Raw genomic sequence first — 22298 nt, 5'->3', positions numbered from 1 at the left:
GGGTGCCTGGGGCTGAGAGGAGAGAGTAGGAAGCCAGCAGGAGCACAGGGCTGGGGACGGGAGTGGGGGCTGGGTGAATCTGCGCAGAATCTTGCAGATTCTTGCCCGTCCTGCCCCCATTCGGCCCCCTGACGGCAGCACTGCCTTGAGCCCTGGGCAGCCAGACCCCTGCCCTCGGCCCGTGCTCTAGCAGACCTGTGCCAGCCCTCCCCCGGCCGCGGCCCATCCCTGCAGTGAGGAGTCTGTGGCCAGGGGATATGTCCCCGGAGCCCGGCCCTTCCCTTTCTAGCCCATCTTCTGGACTAGTCCCCTGTCTTAATGGCAGTGAGTCAGCACTGGCCTTCCCAAGCATACTACCAGCGTGTCCGCCCCTTATGGAGGCACATGGTGGTGGACAAAGCTTGGACACGCAGGCAGCGTGTCCACGTTTATGCTCGTGAGGCCCCTTCCAGTGTAGGAAGCAGCCAGGGCATGGAAGAGAAGGGGCAGGCTGCAGCCCTCAAATGTTCTGTTGCCCCAGGCTCTGCCAACATTTGGGCCTGCTACGAGAAACTGTTAGGAGACGGGGTTCCTGAGAGCAGAGGGGCTCTTACCAGAGGAAGGCAACGACACCCACGGGCCTGTGGGGAAAGGAGAGTGAGCGGTAAGAGGGAAGCCCCGCTCCACCAGAAGTGAGCAATCCTCTGGCTACTGCTGATCTACTGAGGAAGGGTCCTCCCTGTGAACACTGCCATGGACAAACAGGCACGGGGAGCCTCCGTTGGGGAAGACCCTGAATCCAGAGGTCACGACGTGCCTGGAGGACTCAAGGATCATGGCAAGGCTGGCCTAGGAAGTCTGGAGGAATCTGCGGACCAAGAGACTATGCCTGCTTCACCTGGGGGTGAGGCAAGGTGGCTGTAGGTGGGGAGGTGTGGCACCCAGGACTATAGGGCTGAAGCCTTGAGTGGCTGGGTTGGCCTTGAGGGAGGAAAGGGAGGTAGTAACAAGGGCAGGAGACCCCTGTGAGCAAGGTCAGCAGCTGACTGTCAGAGAAGGCAGGCATCCGGGCTTAGTAAAGCTCCTCTCTGCCCCTGAGTGAGTCCTCAGCATGGCATGGGGGGAAGCTGCCCCGGCCCACCCCAGAAGCCCAGCATGCCAATGTTACCAGATGTCAGTGACTCCAGACACGGGGGTCTGGTTGACAATCTCGGGCGCCACGAACTCAGGTGTGCCATATTGGCAATACTGGGGCTCTCCCGGTGTCAGCTCTTGAGCGTTCCCAAAGTCACAGATCCTCACCTGCTCCTCACCCTCAACACCATCCCACACCAACAGGTTCTCGGGCTGTGGGACACAAGGTGAGACGTGAGAGCTGAGGGCCGAGGGGAGGACAGCCCAGGGGCCTGGCTCCCACAGGTGCTGCCTGCTCCCACCCCCCACCTGCATCGCACCTTGACATCCAGGTGCAGCACGTGGTTCTCGTGCAAGTAGCATATTCCTTCTAGCACCTGCCGCATGTAGGCCCGGATCTGTGGAGACAGGAGGCCCAGAGTCCGGGGAGTATTATGTTTGATTACTACCAGGGTTGTGGCAAAAAGCCAGGCTATGCCTGGGAAGTGGCCTTCAGGAGGGGGCCGAAACATAGGTTTGGGGTTACTGAGGTTCAGGGTTTCCATGTACAGCTGCACAGGCTGAGCACAGCACAATTAGAGGAGGACACCACTTACATGATAATAAGTAGAACTGTGCAGTGCACAATTTGTACAGCCCTATACGGCAGGATAGCACTGAAACTGAATAGAGTCTGGATAGGGCTCCTTCTGGGGTAACGTCTGAGTGATATTTATGTGAGGAAGACTGAGAAGCAACAGAGCTGGAGGCCAGGGTAGGTGCTGAGATTTACAGAAGACAGTGCAAGTCCCAGTGTGGGGTTCTGCTGCCTGCCTAACAGTGCTATCCACACCACCTTGGCCTGTTTGTGGCCACAGATGGCACACCCGGGATGTGAGACCCCTCGGGTCTCAGAGATCAGGTGGGTGAACGCTGGTGCCCAGCCTGGCCCCTCCCACCCACTGCCCTCACCTCAGACTCACACACGGTGGGTTTCCTGGCCATTCGCTCCAGAAGCTCTTCTGTGCAGCTATGTCCTGGATCAAGGAAACAGTGACCAGTGTCAACAGCCGGGCCCACTCCCAGAGCTCCGGTTGAGTCCCAGCTCAGCACAGGGTTCTCTTTCCCCAAAAAGCACACCTGCTACCAGTTATCAACTGCATCTTCCCCTTCCCCTGTCATCCAGGTGCGTAGATGGGACAACCCTGCTTGAACTCTCACTTGCTGTGGGATCTCAGGCAAGTCACCTAACCTCTCTGAGCCTAGGTTCCTGCCGGTGTCAAATAGGGATAATGTTCTTCTCACCTACCCTGTGAAGTGTCTGTAAGGTTCAAGTTAGAGCAGCATTTTGTTGAATGTGGAGGGAACCTCTTGACTGTATTTGAGAATGACCCAGAAGGCCCATGACACATAATAATTTGTCATTTTGCTGAGGTCTGGGTTCTAACAGTGCAGACTGGGAGGCTAGCGTGTAAGACACGGTCACCCTGCTGATGGCAGTGACAAGCCAGCTGCCCAGCATCCTTACCTCAGTGTGACTTTGTTTAACTACAGCTCTTATGAAAGAATAAAATCCATTTTGTATGAGAAGAGCCTCCCAAATAAAGCCTAGTATTAACGCGCATCTGAAATGGGGGTCGCTGCAAATGTTTGGATATACTGTACTGCATTCCATGATAAAAATCATGTGCCTCTTGCCGACTGTGTGATCTTGGGTGAGTTACTTTATCTCGTTACACCTTAGTTTCATCATCTATAAAATGGGGATAATAAAATTCCGAGAGAGAAGTATACATGATAATGAAACAGATGTTGGTAAAGCTCCTAGAACACTGCCAGCCACACATCAAGTACTTTGTAAATTTAAGCTAAAAAATGTTGGTCTTCACACACGTCTCCAGACTCCATTCTGTGAAGTGTTTATAAGATGTCTTGGACTTCCCTGATGGTCCAGTGGTTAAGAATGCACCTGCCAGTGCAGGGGACACGGCTTTGATCCCTATTCCAAGATCTCACATGCCTCAGAGCAACTAGGTCTGTATGCCACAACTCTGGAGCCCATGCTCTCTAGAGCCTGTGCTCTGCAACCAGAGAAGCCACTGCAATGAGATGCCTGTGCGTTAGCCCCTGCTCGCTGCAACTAGAGAAAGCCTGCATGCAGCAACAAAATAACCCAGTGCAGCCAAAAATAAATAAAAATTAAAAAAAATAAAGGTGCTTCGAGAAATCCCAGTTGTCCACTGGACCACTTTGTAAAGTGTAAAACATGTTGCTAATTGGCTGTTCCAAGGACCGGTCATTCAGGCCACGTGTCCCCCACCCGCCCAGCCTGTCCCAGGATACAGCTCGGTGACGATGACCAGTCCCCGGCGCCTCTCGAAGGCCTCATGGAAGTAGAGGATGCAGTCATGCTGGAGCCGGGCCAGCAGCCGTGCCTCCCGCCACGCCGATGCCTTTGGCTTGGCCTGGCTGGGGATGAACTTGGCTGCAAACTCCAGTCCGGAGCTCCTCTCCACTACACGACGCAGGTAGGAGAAGGCACCCCTGGGTGAGGATGCGAGGAGAGGACAGGGCTCAGCTTTTGCTGAGCCTCAGGCCCAGCTCTATCGGTCCCCAGACACCGCACCCACTCTGAGCCCCACACCTGCCGATCTCCTGCTGAATGTCATAGAAGTCGCTGAGCCTCCTTCCTCGCTGCTCCTCGTCTTCTCCAATCCCTTCCACCTCCATAGCTGTCTGAGCTGAGGAAGAGATGCCTGGTGTTAGGTGGGGAGGACAAGACGAGGGACGGGGCAGAGACTCGGCCAGGCGGGGCAGCCGGAAGACAGAAGAGAAGCATGAATGCTGGAGCCGGGGCTGGAGGAGGGCGTGGTCTGGAGGGAAGGGCGGGGCGAGTGATTCCCGCTCGGGGGAGGCGCGGGCCGGTATCATTGGATCCCTGGGTGAGCACTCCGCCGTGCTCCCCTTGAGTTCCAACCCACCTGAGTGCACAGCCAGCTCTGCCTTGCAGGAGACTTCGCCAGCCAGGTTACGGGCCGTGCAGGTGTAGACCCCTCCATCCTGGGCCCCCGCGCTGAGCACCACCAGGGAGCACTCGTTCTCCTCGTACACGAAGCTCACATGGTTGCTCTCGGTCAGCAGCGCCTCATCCTGCAGAGGTGGCCGTCACCCCAGCCCGGGCCCGGCTTCCTGTCTGCCTGGGACCCAGTTCTACCTCCACACCAGAGACCCAGTCTCACCCTGCCCTCAGGGTCTAGCACTAGCTCCCCTAGGGGCCTGGTGCCACCCTTGTTTCCCAGCGTCACCAACACCTCTGGGTCCCACTTCCTCCTCCTCTCTCTCCAGGCTTCCCTGACCCCTTCCAAGCCCCCAGGAATTCACCCCGCCATTTGCCCCCCACCACCCATGCTCTGAAGGAGGCCGCAACCAGCCTCTGACCTTGTACCACATGATGTCCGGCAAGGGCTTCCCGTCCACTACCACGGCGAAGCGAGCGGTCTCTCCAGCCCCCACCTCCACATCCTCCATGATGGACTCAAACCGAGGGGCCTCTGAAACAAGGGTGGTGGTGGGGAAACAGAACGTTGGGGTCACAAGGGCCTCCCTCCTCAGGCCCTCTCTGAGCCCTCCCTCAGCAACCAGCTCAGGCAGAACATCAGACCCTGTCCCACCTCCCACACCCCTCAGAGTCCCAACACCCCACCCTGGGGCTCTCAAACTTGGCCAAAGAACATGAATTCCTGGCCTGAACCAAGCACTCTCCCTGTAAATCTAAACATGATGTTCTGCAAATCTCGGAAAACCTCAGCCAGGGGGTGCAGGCTTGCTTTGTTGGGCTCTCAGGATTCATTGGCCAGCTTTGAAATTAGGAGATTTTCACACACAAAAGAAATCTGGATTTCCTGCCTCTATTGGAAAAACAGGACTGGCTGTCCCGAGCTGCTTCCCTCACTGCATTAATGGGCTGTCGCGGAGTGGCCCGACACTGCCCCCTGTGGGTGGTGGCCCCCAGCACAGTCCTACTGCGGGCTTCTGACTGTACCCATCCAGGGCCCGGTGGGCGGCTCAGTTTGTGACCCCACGTGGAGTTCACGGATGGCACTGCCTCCATCTTGAGGTTTTCTCTCTGAATCTTATTTAAATATTTAAGGGGCCTTCTACCATCTGGAAGATGGCAAGATGAATAGTCACCGATTCTCAGTTTAGTTCTCCCCCATGTGACTGATTTTATTCTCCACACATATCATGTTATTTCCTGGTAAAGCAGTTCTTAATTCTTATGACGGAATTCAATACATATTCCACTGTGCTTGTATTTTTTGGAGAAACTTCTGGTGCCCTCCCCCTCCTTTCTGAGTGCTTGAGGATCTGGGCTTTAAGGGGAGTAGGGGGGAAAGCAGGAGTGCTGGGCAGGGAGCACCACCCAGCCGCAAGCACATAGCTCGACCTCTGCACAGAACAAAAGGGACGGCATCCTGGGGAAAATGCATCCATGGCCCGGGTGTGGAGGGAAGGGACCATTCCACCTGCCTGGGGGACGGGGGTGGGCACAACAGGAAGGGGTGTGGATCCAAGCCCAGGCCTGCTCTAGCCCTGGCCAGATGGGACTCAGTCTCCCTCAGTCACTGTCCCATCCAGGCTGGCTGCTGCTCTCGCAGTATCCAGGGCCTCCCCAAACCCCAGGGCTCCTCCTACACCTGGAAAGAAAGATGAATCCTACAGATGCTACTAATAAGGAGCCAGTGGTTGGGACTTCCCTGGTGGTCTAGGGGTTAGGACTCTGCTTCCAGGGGCCCAGGTTTGATCCCTAGTTGGGAAACTGAGATCCCACAAGCCATGCGGTATGACCAAAAAAACCCAAAAAAACCCAAAAAAATCACAACCAAGAAGCAAAGGGGTGGCTGAGTGGGAAGTGCAGGTGGGGGGAGGGGGGGTGGGGGGGTAGGGTGGGAGGATGCTGGACAGAGGGGAAGACACAGAAAAGGGAAACCAGCGACCCAGACCATCAGTGGCTCCACCCCAGCCACCATCCACAGCAGGGCCAGTAGGGCCCCCATATCTCCTCCTCACATACCCTACGGCCACCTCTCTCCCACTTTAAAGCTGCCCGTCCTGCCCTCTAGGAATCTGGTCCCTAGTCTGCTGGGTATGGGGTGGAGGTGGTGGCAGGGGTCAGTCTACGAAGGTCAAAAGGATCAGAAAGTTTCAAGTTGACTTCAACAATTTTTTAAAGCACCAGAAGATGTACATTTATCCCGTAATAGGGTGGCCTGTGCTAACTAAAATGTAACTTTCTTTGCATTTGCTTGGAATCTTATCTACTCAGCAGGTAACTGCTTAGCTCATGCTGATCCGAAGTTCTGAGTGGCAGGTACATGTGTCTAGAGTTAATTAACAAACCGGAAAACAAGACAATTACTACTTAATGCAGGCTACGGTCTGAGAGACTGCATCTTGAAAGGAGAAACCTCACTGCAAAGGTTGGGAGGCTCTGTCACACAGGCTTGTGCAAAAGGGCAGCAGCCAGGATCCCAGAGCTGGGAGTCTGGTGATAAGATGCTCTCACTTGGGCCTTTTTCTCCACCTTCATCCCCCTGCACTGCTCCACCCCTGCCCCCAGCCCCACCCCAGTTTGTTATTCTGGAAGTACTATTTCCTGCTATGTTTAACACAGGAGCTAGGAACACTGTCTGGCTTTGGAGTAGGGCATCCAGGCTTAAATCTCAGCTCCTGATTTATTACATAGTGTGACTCTAGGCCTGTTACTTAGCACAGTCTCTGGGCCTCAGTTTCCCCATCTGTAAAATGCAGATAATAGCTGATTCCATCTAACAGGGTTGATCTAAATATTAAACAAATAATAAATGTAAGGTACTCAGCACCAAGCCTAGCACATACAGGTTCTCAATAAACATCTTATTAGTACTGGTACTGTTATTGTTACTACTGCTGCAGTTATTATAGCCATTAGAGGGACAAGCCTGAGCAGAGGCACCTGGGATTGTCAGGTGGGTGTGTACACCTGGGGGGTGAGGAGAGGGCTGTGGGCCTCAGAGCAGGGAGAGGTAAAGAGGCCGCGGTCACCCACCTGCCAGCTCCAGGGTGACTGAGCAGGCCTGTGTGCCGTGGCGGTTGCGGGCAGTGCAAGTGAGGGCTCCCAGGTCCCGGCGGCTCACCCGGCAGATCCGAAGAGAGTACTGGTCGTCATCCGGCTGGCTCAGCTCGTACACACCTGGCCGGGCCTCTAGGAGGGCTCCTCGGCAGCTGAGGGACACGGGACGGGGCAGTCACCCAGGACTCAGCCCCAGGGAGGTCAGCCTGGCCAGCTGAAGCCGGGCACCTCATGTGAGGAATAGGGTCGGCAAGGCGGGCTCACCTCCTCCAGACGACCTGGGCCTCCACGTGGTTGAAGGTGACGGTGACACTGGCGGGCTGGCCCTCCACCACATACACGACGTCTGGCTTGTCCAGCACAGCGGGCGCCTCCTCCAGGGGCGGGCCTGCGAACGGGAGGGCTGGCTCAGTGCTGGGCCTCGGCACCCACTGCTCTCGGAATCCAACCGCCATCACCTCGTGAGCTCCGTTTTTTTATAGACGAGGAAGCCAAGGCTCAGAGAGGTTTAGCAACTCATCTAGGGAACTCAGCCAGGAGCGTCAGAGCTGGGATTGGACCCCCAGCTCCTCTGACCCAGAACCACAGCCTCAACTTTGGTGCGTGCAGCTTTCAGGAGTGAGAAGGAAGCACTCTTGACAGGTAGGGGTCGTGTGCAGCCATGCCAATCCTGCCAGTTATTGCGTCCACACCAGCCCTGGAGCCTCCTCCACGGACACCCCATCCCCTGGCCTGATGGCTCTTGCCCGCCCCCCTCCAGGAACACCAGGCTCACCACGCTCCAGCAGCTGCGTGGGCTCGGACGGGGGCGAGGGCTTGCTGCTGCTCTTGATGGTGGTGCTGAGAACCCGGAAGACGTGCTGGACCCCCTTTCGCAATCCGGTGGCTGCCCACCCGGGCTGCCGCAGGCCCGTGACCAGCGCCGTCCACTGGTCTGAGCCCAGCACCTGGTGCTGCACGGTGTAGGTCAGGGCATCTGGGTCTAGTGGGGAGGCAGCTGCTAGAGGCGGGCCTAGTTGGGGTGCCCCCCGCCCCCGTTCTGCTGGCTCGGGACCCAGGGTCTCATCAGTCTGGTCTGAGGACCTGCCTCAGTTTCTCCGGTCACTTCTGCCCATTTCCCCACCTGCTCCTGCCCAGCCACAGGCGGGGGAAGGCTCAGAGCCCATGAGGTGTCAGGCATGTGGTCCAGTTACAGGCGGGGAGGGAGCTTAACTTAGCTCTAATTCCTTGCTACCACCTGAGGTAGACAGACTGAGGCACAGAGCAGGAGGATGCTGTGCACGGGGAAGAACCACCACCCAGGCACCCGGTCCCTCTGAGAAGGGAAGGCAACACGGCAGCCCCTGCTTTGCCTCCTCCCCTGACCCAGCACCAGGGCTCTGTCAACCGTGGGGAGGTGGCCCACAAAGCCACTTCTGTCCTATTTTCAACGCTCCATCCACTCCCACTCTGTGTATATCCCCCTAGGCCTTGCCTTCCTCTCCTGGCCGCCCCCCCGGTGCCCTGCCTGAGCTTGTCTTGTCCATGCCCCCCTTCCCCACCCATGCCCCCATGTGGCCAGGACCCACCGATAGCCATGTCCAGACTCCTGGGGGGGTTCCATGCAAGCGTGATCATCCTCCCGGTCACAGCCACTACCTGAGGGGCGCCATCTGGGGGGCCCGGAACCACATCTGAAAGCCAGAGGTCCACTGTCCATGGGGGGTCCTTTAGGGCCCAACCACCCCCACGGGATCGCCAAGCCTTGGGGCACAGGCTGGAGGTAAAGCCCCATGGGCACAGGCAAGGCCAGGTGGCTCCCCAGAGAATGGAGGGGAAAGAGAGCTGGTGCAGAGGCCCTGCCCTCACCCAGGTCCCCAGGTGGGCCAGAGGCTAGGCTATGTACCCAGCTGACCGGAGGGTACCTGCCTCACCTGTGACGTAGAGATGAGCATAGCAGGCGGCTTTGCCCAGCTTGTTAGCAATGACGCTCTTGTAGACGCCAGCATGCTGAGGTCCCACGGCAGGGAACACCAAGCGATGGACATCCCTGTCTGGGGGCGGGGAGAGACATGACACTGGGCCTGAGCTGGAAGGATACTCTGGAGGGTGGGCCCATGCCATCCAGGCCTGGCCCTTCACCCCCCACCCCGCCACAATCCACTATAGGTGGGAGAGAAGGGCAGGGCAGACACAGAAGGGAGCCACACTCTAGGTCCAGGCTGCCCGTCCAAACCTGCAGCCCTGTCCCTCCTGCCTGGTCCTCCAGCACTCAGGCCCAGACTTTCTCATCGTCCTCCACTACACTTCACCCTCTGCAGGTTCCTACCCCAGACAGTTCCCTCTTTTCCATCCTCAGAGCCACTGCCCATCCCATCTCCAGCTCAGAGTCCATCAAAGCTTCCACTTGCATGAGCCACACCCCACCAGCCTCATGTGATCACATGTGATCTCTCCGAGGACCTTCATGGCACCTACTGCCAAACAGGTGGCCTCCAAAAGCCCTCAGTCCAAACTCATCCGCCCCTGTCTCCTGCTATTCTTCCATATCCTGACTCTGACCCACCATCAGGCCCCTAAACAAGCCACATGAGTCCCATCTCCAGGTCTCTGCTCACAAAATTCCTCTCTTCTGGACTGTTCTCTTACCTGAAGCCTCCTTCTCCTTCAAGATATAGTTTAGTGAGTGCCAGCCCTGGGCACTCCTCTCCATGCCCCTGGTCCCCTCTGTCCCTCCATCTCTGACTACCTCCCCAGGACCCCCAGCACCCGGCCCACACTGCTTCGGGTGGTCCTTCCTCTTCTTGCATGCGCCCCGCCTCCCGTAAGCTCCTTGAAGACAGAGCTGATTTGTCCTACCAGGCTCAGTACTGAATGCCTTGTATACAGTAAGTGCCAAGTACATTAGATTATAAATTACAATAACATTTGTTTGCACTGTGCCTAGTCCATGCCAGATATTTGACGTGCATGTCTTTCTCCATATCCTTTCAACAACCCTGCAAGAATGTCCTCATGTTACCAATGAGGTCAGAGACACTAACAGACTTGTCCCAAGGTCACACCACTAATAGACAATGAAGCCATGGCTCGAACTTGGTTCCCTTGGATTCCCAAGCTCTCTCCCTACACTGTGCCTCCTGAATGATGGTGAGGAGGCCATCCCCCGGAGGGACATGAAGGGGAAGAGATGTGCACTGTCCTTCCTCCTCGACGTCAGGGCCGTCCCCAAACACCCCTCCCCGCTCTTAGAGGTTATCTCTGCCCGGAACAGCCACCCATTCATTTATCTCTGCTGACACTATTTATAAAGGAAGAGAAGCCCAACGCCACTGCTGACCCCAGATACAGACAAAAACAGAGGCGCCGGCTCAGATCCTGAGACAGACGCTCAGCCTGGGCCTCAGAGCAGATTGGGAGATGGGAAGCCTGTGGGCTGAGCAAAGACAGTGGTGGATGGGGATTGAGGGGAGAGTCAAAGCCAAGGTGGTGTGACACTGGGGATGGGAGGGGTGAGTGGAGCACGGGTGACAGGAGATGTCCTGGTTAGGCAGTCGGATGGTATTTGTCTGCCTTTAGGTAAATCTCTGTCCCTCTGCAAGCCTCAGTTTTCCCATCTGTAAACAGGGACCATAATACTTGCCTTAGAGTTCTGTGGTGAGGAACGTGGGATTCTCATGTCAGGCCTCTAGCATCAGGGCCTGGCACTCAAGAAGTGCCTACCAAAGGCGAGTTTTGTCACACTGCAGCAGCAGTTAGAGGAACCCATCACGGGTTGCGGGGTGGCACTGTCTGAGAGGGCGTAGCTAGACCTTCTCACACGAGGCTCAGATTCCTTCAAGGATGGAACTGAGATACTCCTTGAGAAAATACCCCAGGCTAGGAGGACACCCAGAGAAGGCGATGGCACCCCACTCCAGTACTCTTGCCTGGAGAATCCCATGGTGGAGGACCCTGGTAGGCTGCGGTCCATGGGGTTGCTAAGAGTCGGACACAACTGAGCGACTTCACTTTCACTTTTCGCTTTCATGCATTGGAAGAGGAAATGGCAACCCACTCCAGTGTTCTTGCCTGGAGAATCCCAGGGACTGGGGAGCCTAGTGGGCTGCTGTCTATGGGGTCGCACAAAGTCGGACACAACTGAAGCAACTTAGTAGTCGGAGGAGGAGGACACCAACCCAAATGTGTCCCTCTGTAATTTTCCTGCTGTTCTTTCTTCTTTATTTGTTATTGAACAACCCTGGACCAAGCATCCTTTTGATGCAGATGCTATCCACGTCAGGATTTTCACTGGAATTTCTCCAGGAAGGTGTGAGAAGCATCACTTTATCGACAAGGATGACGGTAATGGTAACAACAGCAGCCGTAACAGTGACATGTAACCCTCAGTGGCCCCTTGCTATTCGCCCTACATGCTCTCTGTGTATTAACTGATTCAATTCCCACAACAAGCCTACCACAGATGAGGAAACTGAGGCTTGGAGAGTTCTGTAACTTGCCACAGTCAGTAGCAGGCTGGACTGCTGGGCCAGTAAGTGCTAACAGGCCTCTGAGGCCGAAAGTGGTGACCCAGCAGATGGGGGCCAGGTGGGCTCAAGGCAGGAGGCTGCGACCCCATAGCCTCTGTGGGCTCCCAGGCACCCCATCCCTGACCAGGTGAGAGAAGGCAGGCCCAAGGGTGGGCAGAGGGGATGGGCTCTTGCAAGCAAAGAGGGTGCTGGAGGGGACAGCCCCAGCGTCCTTTCCCGGACACGTACACTGCGTCATGCGTCGGTCGTCGCTGCTCTGGATGCGGTGGCCGTTGTGGAACCAGCTGATGGTGGGGTAGGGCAGGCCGGTCACCTGGCACTCCAGCATGGCCTCCTTGGCCAGTCCCACGTCCAGATCCTGCAGCGGCCGCAGGAAGTCGGGCATGGACAGCCGCTCCAGCTCACCCTGCTCAGGCTCCTCGGGGATGGAGGGCATCTTCTCCAGCTTGGAGCTGTAAGAACCACACAGTGGCCCAGGGGCCTGGAGTCACACCTCCTACCACAGGGCTGGGGCCCCCGGAGGCAGCCCTGGCTGCGCGGGGGCGGGGGGGGTGCCCAGGGTGGTACCTAGGGCCAGTGGCAGCTGTCCGAGGCTCCTCCACGTAAAGCTGGGCTGAGCAGTGGGCCTGGCCGTGGGTGTTGGCAGCACTGACCGCGTAGAGCCCCTCATCCTCACTGCCCACGTGCGCGATGTGCAGCGAATGCAGGCCCCCATCCTGCCGCAGCCGCACGTTCTCGCTCTCCTCCACGGGGTGGCCTGCGAGGGATGGGGGTCAGGCGGCAGCCTCAGACAGCGGCCCTGCCCTCTGACCCCTCGGGGGTCCCTCTCCCAACATCTGCGGGGTGGAGGGCCATACCAAAGTGAGTCCAGGTAATGGAGGGGGGCGGGCTCCCGCTGATCTTGCAGTCGAAGCGGGCAGCGCGGCCCTCCAGCACTTCCACGTCCTCCAGCAGCCGCGTGAACAGAGGTGCCAGCGAGGGCCGCACGGTCAGCCGGGCACTGCAGGTCAGTTCATCTGGCGGGGAGGGGTCAGCACTGGGGCAGGGAAGGCTGTGGAGCCCTGGGCGCCCCAACCTGCCAGTCTCGCCCTCGTGCTAGGCAGGTAAAAGGAGCCTGGGCAAAAACTGGAGCCTGCGAAGAGCCCAGCCAGGTCCCGGGGCACCAGTCTGAGGCCACGGGCAAGATCGAGAGGCCGGACCTTCTCCAGAGGCTAGTAGGCAGCGAGAGTAGGGAGCAGGCTGCTGGGGCAGTCAGTGGGGGTACGTGGGAGACCAGGGCATGGCCTGGCTCTCTCCTCCTCGCCTCATCCTGCCCACCCAGGGTGAACCTCAGCACAGCTCTAAGAGAAGGGCCTAAAGCCAAGCCCACTCCATCCTCCACACCCCTTCCCCCTACCCTTGGAACTCTCCTCTATGGCCAGGTCGTGCCCACACTCCCTCGCCCCCATCCCAGACCCAGAGCACACGCCCCTGTGCCCCACACTACCACTGCACACAGAATCTTCTGGGGAAACAGCAGCCCCTGACGCTGACCTGATCCCTTCCTGCTTACAAAGGCCTCAGTGTCCCCTTTAGGTGCACATCAGCACAACCAGATGAGGCATTATCTCAGCTCCTCAAACGAGGACGGGGACCAGGCCAGAGATGTCATTAGTAACAGCAGACATTCATTAGGCACCATCTTCGCCAGGTGGTTAGCTTTGTCCATCCATACATTATCTCATTAGCCCTATCGCTCCCGCTACGAGGCAGGCATTACCACAATCCCTGTTTACAGGCGAATGGCCTAAAGCTCCGAGAAATGAAGTGACTTGTCCAGTTACGCAGCTGCCATATGGCCAGGCCAGAACTGGAACCCCAGTCCAGGTGTGGTTGCTACACGCTGGCAGTGGGCTCCCCAACAGGGACGACAGTGAACACTGACACCATGTCAAACACCTGCTTTGTGCCAGGTGTGACTGCCCGTGCTGCCTTGAGGAGGCAGGTGTACTGCACTCTCTCACCCCACTGCTCTTCTCCCCAGAGATGGAGGCCCATTTTCTGGTCGTCTTATTCAGCACCAGCTCCATCGGGGCTCCTACACTTCCACTCCCCTCCCTCCAGCTCTTGGGAGCTGGCAGCAGCCCTCGGGCCCATGTGGGCAGTTACCTTTGGCTGTGCTGAGCTTGCAGGTGTAGACGCCGCTGTCGTCCTCATGCACAGAGGTGAGCAGCAGCTTGCATTTGCGGCCATCGAAATGCATCTTGCATTTGAGTAGTGCAGGCTGCAGCAGGCGGCCTCGGCACAGCCAGTCTACCTCCACGTCGGTGGGACCCGCCACCAGGCACTCAAACAGCGCCATCTCCCCGGCCCCCACGTCCACGTCCTGCAGAGGGGCCAGCACGGCCAGGGACCGGCTTTCAGGGTGTGCTGGGTGGGGGAAGCAGCCACAGGGGGCACACACGGAGCAGAGAAACACGGGCCGAGGGAGACACACACGCACACACACAGAGAGACAGACAGACAGACACAGAGAGAGAGATGCATTTTGTTCCTTTGGAGACAGGGAAAGCCCGCCCGCCCAGCAGGCCAAGATAGCAAGGGGCTCCCAGGCCTGGCTTCCGCATGGCCATCCCACCTGGGCCAGAGAGGGGGAACTCGGGGGAAGTGGGAGGGAATCAAGGGCATGAAAACCGAGAGGGCCACATGGGGACAGAGACGGCGGCGGAAAAAGAAGACACAGCACACCAGCTGGGTACAAACTGGACTTTATTTGAACTAAGAAACAGGTATTTCTGAATATGTCCACACCCACTACAGCAGGCCCCTACTCCTGTGCCAAGCCTGACTAACTCTCATTCTCAAATAGAGCATCCCTGGCCCTGATAGTGAACAAGGGAGCCCCGAAGGGCCCTAAGCCTGCCGCCCAGGGCCAGGCCTCAGCCAGGCCTCCTCATCAGCACAGGGCCAAGGGCCTCTGGCTTTTGGTCTCTTGTGAAATAGAAAGGATTGTGCCATTTGAAACCCATTTCTGGAATGGTCAGTGCCCCTGAGCCCCTTGCCCATAGCCCCCTACCCCTCTGGTTCCCTCTATCCTACGAACGCCAGGCCATGTCCTCTCTCCCTTTGCCTGACCCCACGCCAGCTGGAGGGCATCCTTCCCTGACTGTCACAGACACACAGACAGACAAACAGAAAGACAGACAGGGCCTATAGCAGAGGCAGCACATGCACTCGCTGGGTGCTCCCCTTCGGGGAGAGACTGGGGGGTGGTCTTGATACCCCTCACAGTCGCCCTCCCCTCCTGGCACCCAGTCCGTGGGGGAGCTCCCAGCCTGCCCGACCATGTGTCCGCTTGGGGAGGGGGGTCCATAAGGGCTCATGGGCTGTCCCAGGACGCTGCGTGGGTGGGGAGGGGAGGGGAGGCTGGGACAGGGTCCGGGCCGGCAGGGTCTGTGGGCAGGAGGCAGTGAAACACAGCGAGGTCCGAGAGGTGCCTGAGACAGGGGCGCGGCTCGGAGGGTAGCGGGGGGGAGCGCAGGTGGCCCCCTGAGCTCACTCGCCTGTGTACAGACAAAAACCTCAGTCAGCAAGCGGCAGGTTAGTGCAGCACACGCACACGCACGCACAGGCACGCACACGCACGCAGACCTGGCTAGGGCCCCTCTTAAGACTGCCGGGGGGCGGCATTGCTACTTTTGGCTCCCCGCCCAGGTCGGCCCTGGGGGGAGGGGGCGGCAGTCAGCCAGAGGCCAGGTCTCCAGGGTTCCTGGGCAGGCAGAGGCCCTGGGCAACCAAGAAGAAGGCATTCCTAGGCGTCAGGAGCACCCCAACCGCCTGGGGGACACTGGGAGGAATCCCAAAGAGAGAAGCACCAAGACGTGGGTTAACACAGAGAAGCAAGGCAGAGCCAGACCCTGGGGCGGGGGGCGGCGGGGTGGGGGAAGGAGCAGGACAGGGAAGGGGGCTGGGCTGGGGAGGTGGGCAGGAGGAGAGCTAAAGAATTCAGAGATGGAAGAGGTGGCAGCCCCAGGCACCAGGAGGCATGGGCATGGTCACTAAGCGCATGGGGACCAAGGAGGTGACCATGACTCTCAGGGTCCAGGCTCCAATAGGGGGCTGGGGGGCTCCTCAGAGCTGGCCTCTGCCAGGAGGAGGGGGTGGTGGCTGAGTGTGGAGCTGGGGAGAGGGGTTCCTGGCCCTGAATTGCCCACAGGGAAGGTGGGGAGTAGAAGGTGAGGCAGAAGGCCTGCCCTGGGGAGGAAAAGCATCAGCCCCAAAGGGCCGCCTGCTGTCCTGAGGCCTAGAGGCCACCTGTCCTTACGCCCCAACTCCGGGGGCCCAGTCCTCTCCATGTCTTCCCAGCTCTGCTCACCCTGGCGACCCCGGGGTCCCTGCAACGCTCCATGCCCAAGTCACTCCAAGGGCCCCTCCGGACGGGTCCGACTATCAAACACTCCCCACTGCCACCCCCAACCACGGTATCGCCCACACAGCAATGGGATGGGTGGAAGAAGCAAGAGAGGAGCAGGGAGTGGGTGTGAGGAAGGGGCCTGGCGAGGTGACCAAGGCTTAGAAGAATGTGAGATGAGGACCGCCGGCGACAGGAAGCAGGGTCTCTCGAGCTGGCACCGGAGCAGGCATGATGGAGGGTAGGGAAAGCAGTACTGTGTAGTAAGCTGAGCACTCAACAATTTGCTGTGTGACCTAGGGCAAATTGCCTCCCCTCTCTGGGTCTCAGTTTCCTCACTACAGCATGAGCAGCTGAACCTGGGGACCTCGAAGGCCCTTTCAGTTGTGGCAGGCCATTAACTAAGCTTGTGTGAACATTGGCAACCGGGTAGGGATGAGGCTGAGGCCAGGGTGAGGGGTTGGTAGAGAGCGTGAGGTACTCACCTCTGACCTCCAGGCGCGCCTCGCACTGTCGAGCGCCATACTCGTTAACCGCCTTGCAGGTGTAGAAGCCAGCGTCGCCCCGCTCGGCAGCCAGGATCCGAAGCCGGCAGAGCCCATCCTCTGCCTCCTCAGCAAAGCGCCGCTGGTCTGGGCGCACAGGCTGACGGTTTCTCAGCCTGTCGGAAGGGTGAGAACTCAGTCCCCGGGCCCTGCGAGCATGGGGTTGCAAAGCCAAGCAGGCCTCCCACCCCAACATCATTCGTCCGCTCCCCAGATATGTCTCACTGGGCATGGGTACCCCTGGGTTACAGGGCTTGCTTTTCACCCTGACTCGCAATCCCACCACTGCCCCCTGCCTCCCAGGAACTTCCAGACACCCTCTGCCCACCTGGGTCACTCCCTTCTTGGAATCTAACTGCACATGTGTGTGTGTGTGTGTGTGTGTGTGTGTGTGTGCGCTTAGTGGCATCCAACTCTTTGTGGCCCTATGGACTGTAGCCTGCCAGGCTCCTCTGTCCATGGGATTTTCCAGGCAATTGCAGTTAAGAGTAACACCAAGCTATTCAGCTCTTGATAATCCTTAGATTTTTGTCTTGTTTTTACTTATGTTAATGGAGAGATAGCTTTCTCACTTCCCAAAAGGAATAGGAAATAACTTAGTGTTAGAAAACTACACTGGGGACTAGATAATCATTTAAAAGTGAAAAAGAGAACCCAAACCAATAGAAAGCTAAGCCAAACGAGTCATCAAATGGCACCTGAGACGAAGCCCTGCAGCTAAGGCCCAAGTTTAACTCTGGACGCTGGCAGCTCAGAAACAAATTAAGTGTGGGCCCAGTGCAGGGCTGGGCACAGCACAGGCCTCAAAAAAGTCACCCTGTTGTCAAACGACAGGGCTGAGGTTGGGATGAGGGTTGGGAAGCTTCTTCAGGAGCGAGAGGACACCGGGTCATTCACGCCAAGCGGACAGACAGGAGACCATTTGTTACCCAAACCCTTCGCAGAGGGGAAGCCCTGAATGAGTGTGAACACCAGGGCAGGGGTGGGGCCACGGTGCGGGTAGCCTGGGATGGTAACCTGGGGTCCCACTGTGCCTGGGATGATGCCCCTTCGGACAGACTGAATTCCACAAAGGGTTCACTGACCCCCCACCCAAAGCCAGGCTTCACAGGGCCCAGCCCAGATCCGGCAAAGCTGGAAGATGGTAGTCAGGGGCTGCTACTCACCAGGAGACCACCGGCTTGGGTTCGCCCTGCACACGGATGCTCATGGTGACATCTTGGCCTTCCCTTACTGACTGGTCCATAAGTGAGACCTGCAGGGGACCCCGAGGTGTCAGATGAGACAGGGCCCAGCTTTGGCTCCTAGGGGCAGGGGGACCCTGGGTCAGAGGTCTCTTCCACACCAGTCTGATGGAGACCGACTCTGGGTAAGAAGGGTTGATGAAACAAAGCCCCAGGCCTTGCTGGAGCCTGGTGTGGTCCCAAGAACAAAGGGCCACACAAAGGAATAGGAAGCTGGGGGCTGGCCTTAGGGGGTCTGACCTTGAAAGTAGGGGGCGCCTTGGAGCCAGTGTCCGAGGAACGGCGATTCTGGCCAGGACTGAGCTTCATGGTGGGGGCTCGGGGCCAGGTCTCCCCGGGTTCCGGGAACTCCTCTGGGGGGCTCAGATACTCCTCATCAGAGGTGATAGGACTGCTGAAAGGAGATGTTGACCCACCTGGAGGAGAGACAGAGGAGAAACAGTGCCATAGGGATGTCTGGAAGAAAGTGGGGTGGGCAGGGAGACCGAGACAACTAGTGGAATAGTCTGGGGTCAAGGACCTGATAAGGTCTGCAAAGTCGCAGAGCCCAGGAGTTGACATAGCTCCGTAAAGGCCCAGGAGCCAAGGAAGCTCAGAAGGCCAGCCCTGCCCTGACTTCACATCCCGGGGCTCCTACTCACTCGCTGTGACCTTGCCCAGGTGTTTCCTGTCCCAGAGCCCTGGACTCATGATCTGCCAGAAGCTCCCAACCCTGACCCTGCTGATTCTCTTGAGTGGGGCAACCATAGGGAATGGCCTGGGGCAAAGAATTCAGGCCCTAGAGGGGCTGTTCCTGGACCCTGTGGGAGATTTGGGATTCCACTGGAGCATGGAACCCACATTCCCAGCATTGAACTGCAGGCCCCCAGTGCCAGGTGGGTCATGGCTCTGGACCCCAGAGTAACACAACCAGGAAACCCGTTTCTCGGGTGAGCTGGGCCTGGTGCAGAGGAACACACACCTCGGACAAGCCCCATCCTGACCTCAGTGCCAGGGCCCATGAGGCGGCAGTGTCCAGCCAGCCCTTCCCCCACTCCCTTCTCAGCTTCCTGCCCCAGATACCCCAGGGGCACCTGTTGGCCCCAGCCCTGGAGCACAAACCCCCAAACTCTCAGGGGCCAGGAAGGCAGAGTTTTGAGTCATCCACAGAGAAGGGCGGCTCAGGGGAAGAGGAGGGGGCGCCAGCACTGCTTCGGGAGAGGGGTGTCCCCAGGGCCCTGACGCCCTCCCCTGCAACTGGCCAAGGGCCCAGCCTCACTGAGCTGGCTCCAATCCGACTGCCAAATACAGACATGAATCTGCCACAGCCCCCTGGCCCCTCCTCCTGGTCCCCCACCCCAAGCCCCTTTGGCTTCGCCCAGGGGCAGGGCTTGCACCCCAACTTACCCCGCGAGACTCTGCACACGGACCCCAGCCGGCACTTGTCCTGAAGGCTCTGTCCTGGCACCAGGCCTCCTGTGGCCTGCCCACTGCCCACCCCTCCGGCTCCCCAGGGAGCGGGAGCCCAGCCTGCCCAGCCCCACTCACTCTGCTGAGGCTCTGCATGAGGTCCAGGGGGAGGGGAAGGAGCCTGGGGAGGGGGAAGGAGGAGGTAGGGGCTGGCCTGGCTGGGACAGGCTGGGTGGCAGGCAGGCAGCTGGCCGGGGGAGGTGGTGCCTGGGCCCTGGAGCGGAGGGGGAGGAGAGGGGAGGGGCAGAGCGGCCTCCCTATTTAGCCACCCTGCTCATTCCTAAGCGGCGGGATCTGCCTTTTCTCTCTTTACGGCTTCTGGACCCTGACAAATGAGAAACCCCCTTAATGGTGCCTCGGCTCAAAGGGTGGCCGGGGGGGGGGGGGGGGCGCTCAGTCCCCAGGGGAAGACGAGAGTGACACTTGGCTGCAGCAGTCAAGATGCCCGCATCTGACCCATTTGTCTTGCAGTGTCCACCACAGGAGGTACTGACGGCAAACGGCCCCTATGATGCCCTTTTCCCTGACCAAATGGCTAAGCTCCCTGATGCTGGAATCCACACCAAGCCTCAACCGCTAGAGCTGGGCCATGCCCAGTCCTCCCTGGTGCTGAGGATCAGAGAGCTGTCGGGACCTTTGACTTCTACTTGAGGGGCCCAGAGTCCCCGCTCTGCCTCTCCAGTCCTGCCATGGCAGGTGTGGCCCCGCAGCGACCGTGGGTTCCTGAACCTTGCACCCAACCCCCTCCTCTACCGGCTCTACCAGGGACCTGTTGGCGACATCCCTCACCCTCTCTGCCCACCAGAGCCGACAGGTCAGGAGGACATGAGGCTGCTACCCACGGTGACCCCTCACCACTAGCACCCATCTGCACTTGGATGGGCATGGGGCTCGGAGACAGAACAGCAGAGCAGGGGAGCTGTTGAGGAGAGGTCACATGGCCTTCTCCCGCCAGCAATCACCCCCGCCCTGCGGCCACATTCCCAAGCTATGACCTGTGTTTCCCAGCACTGCCAGTGAAGAAGGGGGAAGGGCCCACCATTCAGGTTGGCTGTCCTGACACGGAGATGGAGAGGGAAGTCAGGATGGCACTTGATGAGCATCTGCTCAGGGTTTGAGCACTAGTTGATGCCGAGATCACAGGCATAGCCCCTGGAGGCAGGCATCCCCCTCCTCTCCGTGGAGTCTGGTGACCTCTGGGGTCACCTGCAGGTTGAACAGCACTGAGGCAGCTCAAGTGCCCAAAGAGAGACTGCAGAAATTAGAGCTTGACCAGCAGGGTTTGCAGGGAGCCCGAGACCCCTGGTGGTGGCTGGGGGAATAGCACCTGGGGCATGGGGTGATCAAGTGATTCAGGAATCCACCTGCAAATGACCCCAGTTGATTCCTGGGTCGGGAAAATCCGCTGGAGAAGGAGTAGGCTACCCACTCCAGTATTCTTGGGCTTCCCTTGTGGCTCAGCTGGTAAAGAATCTGCCTGCAATGCAGTAGACCTGGGTTCAATCCCTGGGTTGGGAAGATCCCCTGGAGAAGGGAAAGGCTATCCACTCCACTATTCTGGCCTAGAGAATTCCATGGACTGTATAGTCCATGGGGTTGCAAAGAGTAGGACATGACTGAGCGACTTTCACTTTCACTTTCAAGTCCCTTAGTGGCTTCCTGGGTAGCTTAGCTAGTAAAGAATTTGCCTGCAATTCAGGAGACCCCGGTTCGATTCCTGTGTTGGGAATTAGGAACCCCACAAGTCGGGGAGCCCTCCCTCTTAAGACCAGTGCATCTCAACATCCCCAGAGGTGTTGCTGGTATAGATACAGTCACAGCCACCTACATGAAAAGCCTCTACATCAGAGCTTCTCAAAGTGGTCCTGAACCACCCATATCAGGACCACCTGGCAGCCTATTTAAATTATAGATTTCTGGCCCGAAAAATTAGATTTCCTGAAACAGGAGAAATTTTTTTAAATGGCATGTCCCCAGGGAGATTCTTATGCATAGAAACATTTAGGGACCCCAGGACCCTCAGTGGATGAGGACAACCTGAAGAAGTGATATCACTAAGTCCCACCTCAGCCGGCCAACAAACTTCAAGGCTAAGCTCCAAACCTTGGAGGACTGGCTTCACTGGCCTCTCACCTGGCACAAGGCCCCTGACTCACGGTGGTGCTTCTCAGAGTTCACCTGGCACCAGAATCATGTGGAGAGCTTCTTAAACCCCAGCTCACTGGGTCACAGCCCCCGAGTTTCTAATGCTGTATGTCTGGCTGGGGCTCTTATCCTCCATTTCTAACACATCCCCAAGGTGATGATGATGCTCCTGGTCTGGGGTCCACACCTGGGGGACCACTACTCTATGGTCTCTACTGCCATCCCAACCTCCACGCTCAGGCAGATCCTCACTACCCTTGGCAGATTCGCATCCCGCCCAGCCTCTGCACGTGACCTAGGCTTTTCCAGGGGTTTGTGAAAGCTTCTACCCTCACTGCCATCTCCGTGGTCCACTCCAGTCCTGGCTGTCCAGGAGGGCCTCAAGGTATGACTGGAAGGGCTGGCAGGGGTGAAGAAAAGAGTGGTGTCCTCAGGAAACTTCCAGCTGGTTGAGATGACAAACCAGATACCCACACGACATAATATCAAGCATGAATACGGTGGCAAGAGTGGGGCTTACTGATAAGGGCCAGATGAATACAGAGAACAGGATGTTACTTTCGGCTCAGGGAAGAAGGGAGAACTGATGGAAGGGTGGTATTAGAATTCAGAGTTTGGTTTAAGTAGGAAAAAGAATTCCTGGCAGAGGAAACCAGCTGAGCAAATGCTCAAAGTAAGAAAGCGTGTGCAGTGAACTGTAGCTCATCCTTCTGGCTCAAAACTAGGTAAAGAAGAAAGTGGGACGTGACAGTGTCAGTGTCTCTGGCCATCGTGGGGTCATGCTCAGGCCCAGGCGGTCAAGGTCTGCTTCAG

The 22298-nt window shown here is 58.0% G+C and overlaps 1 protein-coding gene across 14 annotated transcripts in view; it reads right to left on the bottom strand.

The window, feature by feature from the left end:
- Positions 1-22298, bottom strand: part of SPEG (striated muscle enriched protein kinase) — a 58846-nt gene that overhangs the window by 13147 nt on the left and 23401 nt on the right. For 8 of the 14 annotated variants that reach the window (XM_044937841.2, XM_044937845.2, XM_044937844.2 and 5 more), the window contains 20 exons: positions 18132-18307; positions 17814-17902; positions 16588-16763; positions 13861-14121; positions 12570-12728; positions 12280-12469; positions 11941-12164; positions 9118-9237; positions 8773-8877; positions 7980-8186; positions 7469-7592; positions 7181-7356; positions 4531-4643; positions 4074-4242; positions 3737-3833; positions 3413-3636; positions 2065-2129; positions 1434-1511; positions 1148-1326; positions 594-620 (listed from right to left, as the gene is read on the bottom strand). In XM_044937841.2, the coding sequence (XP_044793776.2) occupies positions 594-620; positions 1148-1326; positions 1434-1511; positions 2065-2129; positions 3413-3636; positions 3737-3833; positions 4074-4242; positions 4531-4643; positions 7181-7356; positions 7469-7592; positions 7980-8186; positions 8773-8877; positions 9118-9237; positions 11941-12164; positions 12280-12469; positions 12570-12728; positions 13861-14121; positions 16588-16763; positions 17814-17902; positions 18132-18307 (2959 nt within the window). Of the gene's footprint in view, positions 1-593; positions 621-1147; positions 1327-1433; positions 1512-2064; positions 3035-3412; positions 3637-3736; positions 3834-4073; positions 4243-4530; positions 4644-7180; positions 7357-7468; positions 7593-7979; positions 8187-8772; positions 8878-9117; positions 9238-11940; positions 12165-12279; positions 12470-12569; positions 12729-13860; positions 14122-14442; positions 15255-16587; positions 16764-17813; positions 17903-18131; positions 18308-19277; positions 20822-22298 lie in introns of those variants that run through there. The other 6 variants (XM_044937843.2, XM_025278308.3, XM_044937851.2 and 3 more) reach the window with 5 other exon arrangements.

This window comes from Bubalus bubalis, chromosome 2 (assembly GCF_019923935.1).
Source record: "Bubalus bubalis isolate 160015118507 breed Murrah chromosome 2, NDDB_SH_1, whole genome shotgun sequence".
NCBI classification, from domain to species: domain Eukaryota; kingdom Metazoa; phylum Chordata; class Mammalia; order Artiodactyla; family Bovidae; genus Bubalus; species Bubalus bubalis.
The sequence above is the reverse complement of the archived record's forward strand: the minus strand, read 5'-3'. Positions and strand labels throughout refer to the sequence as shown.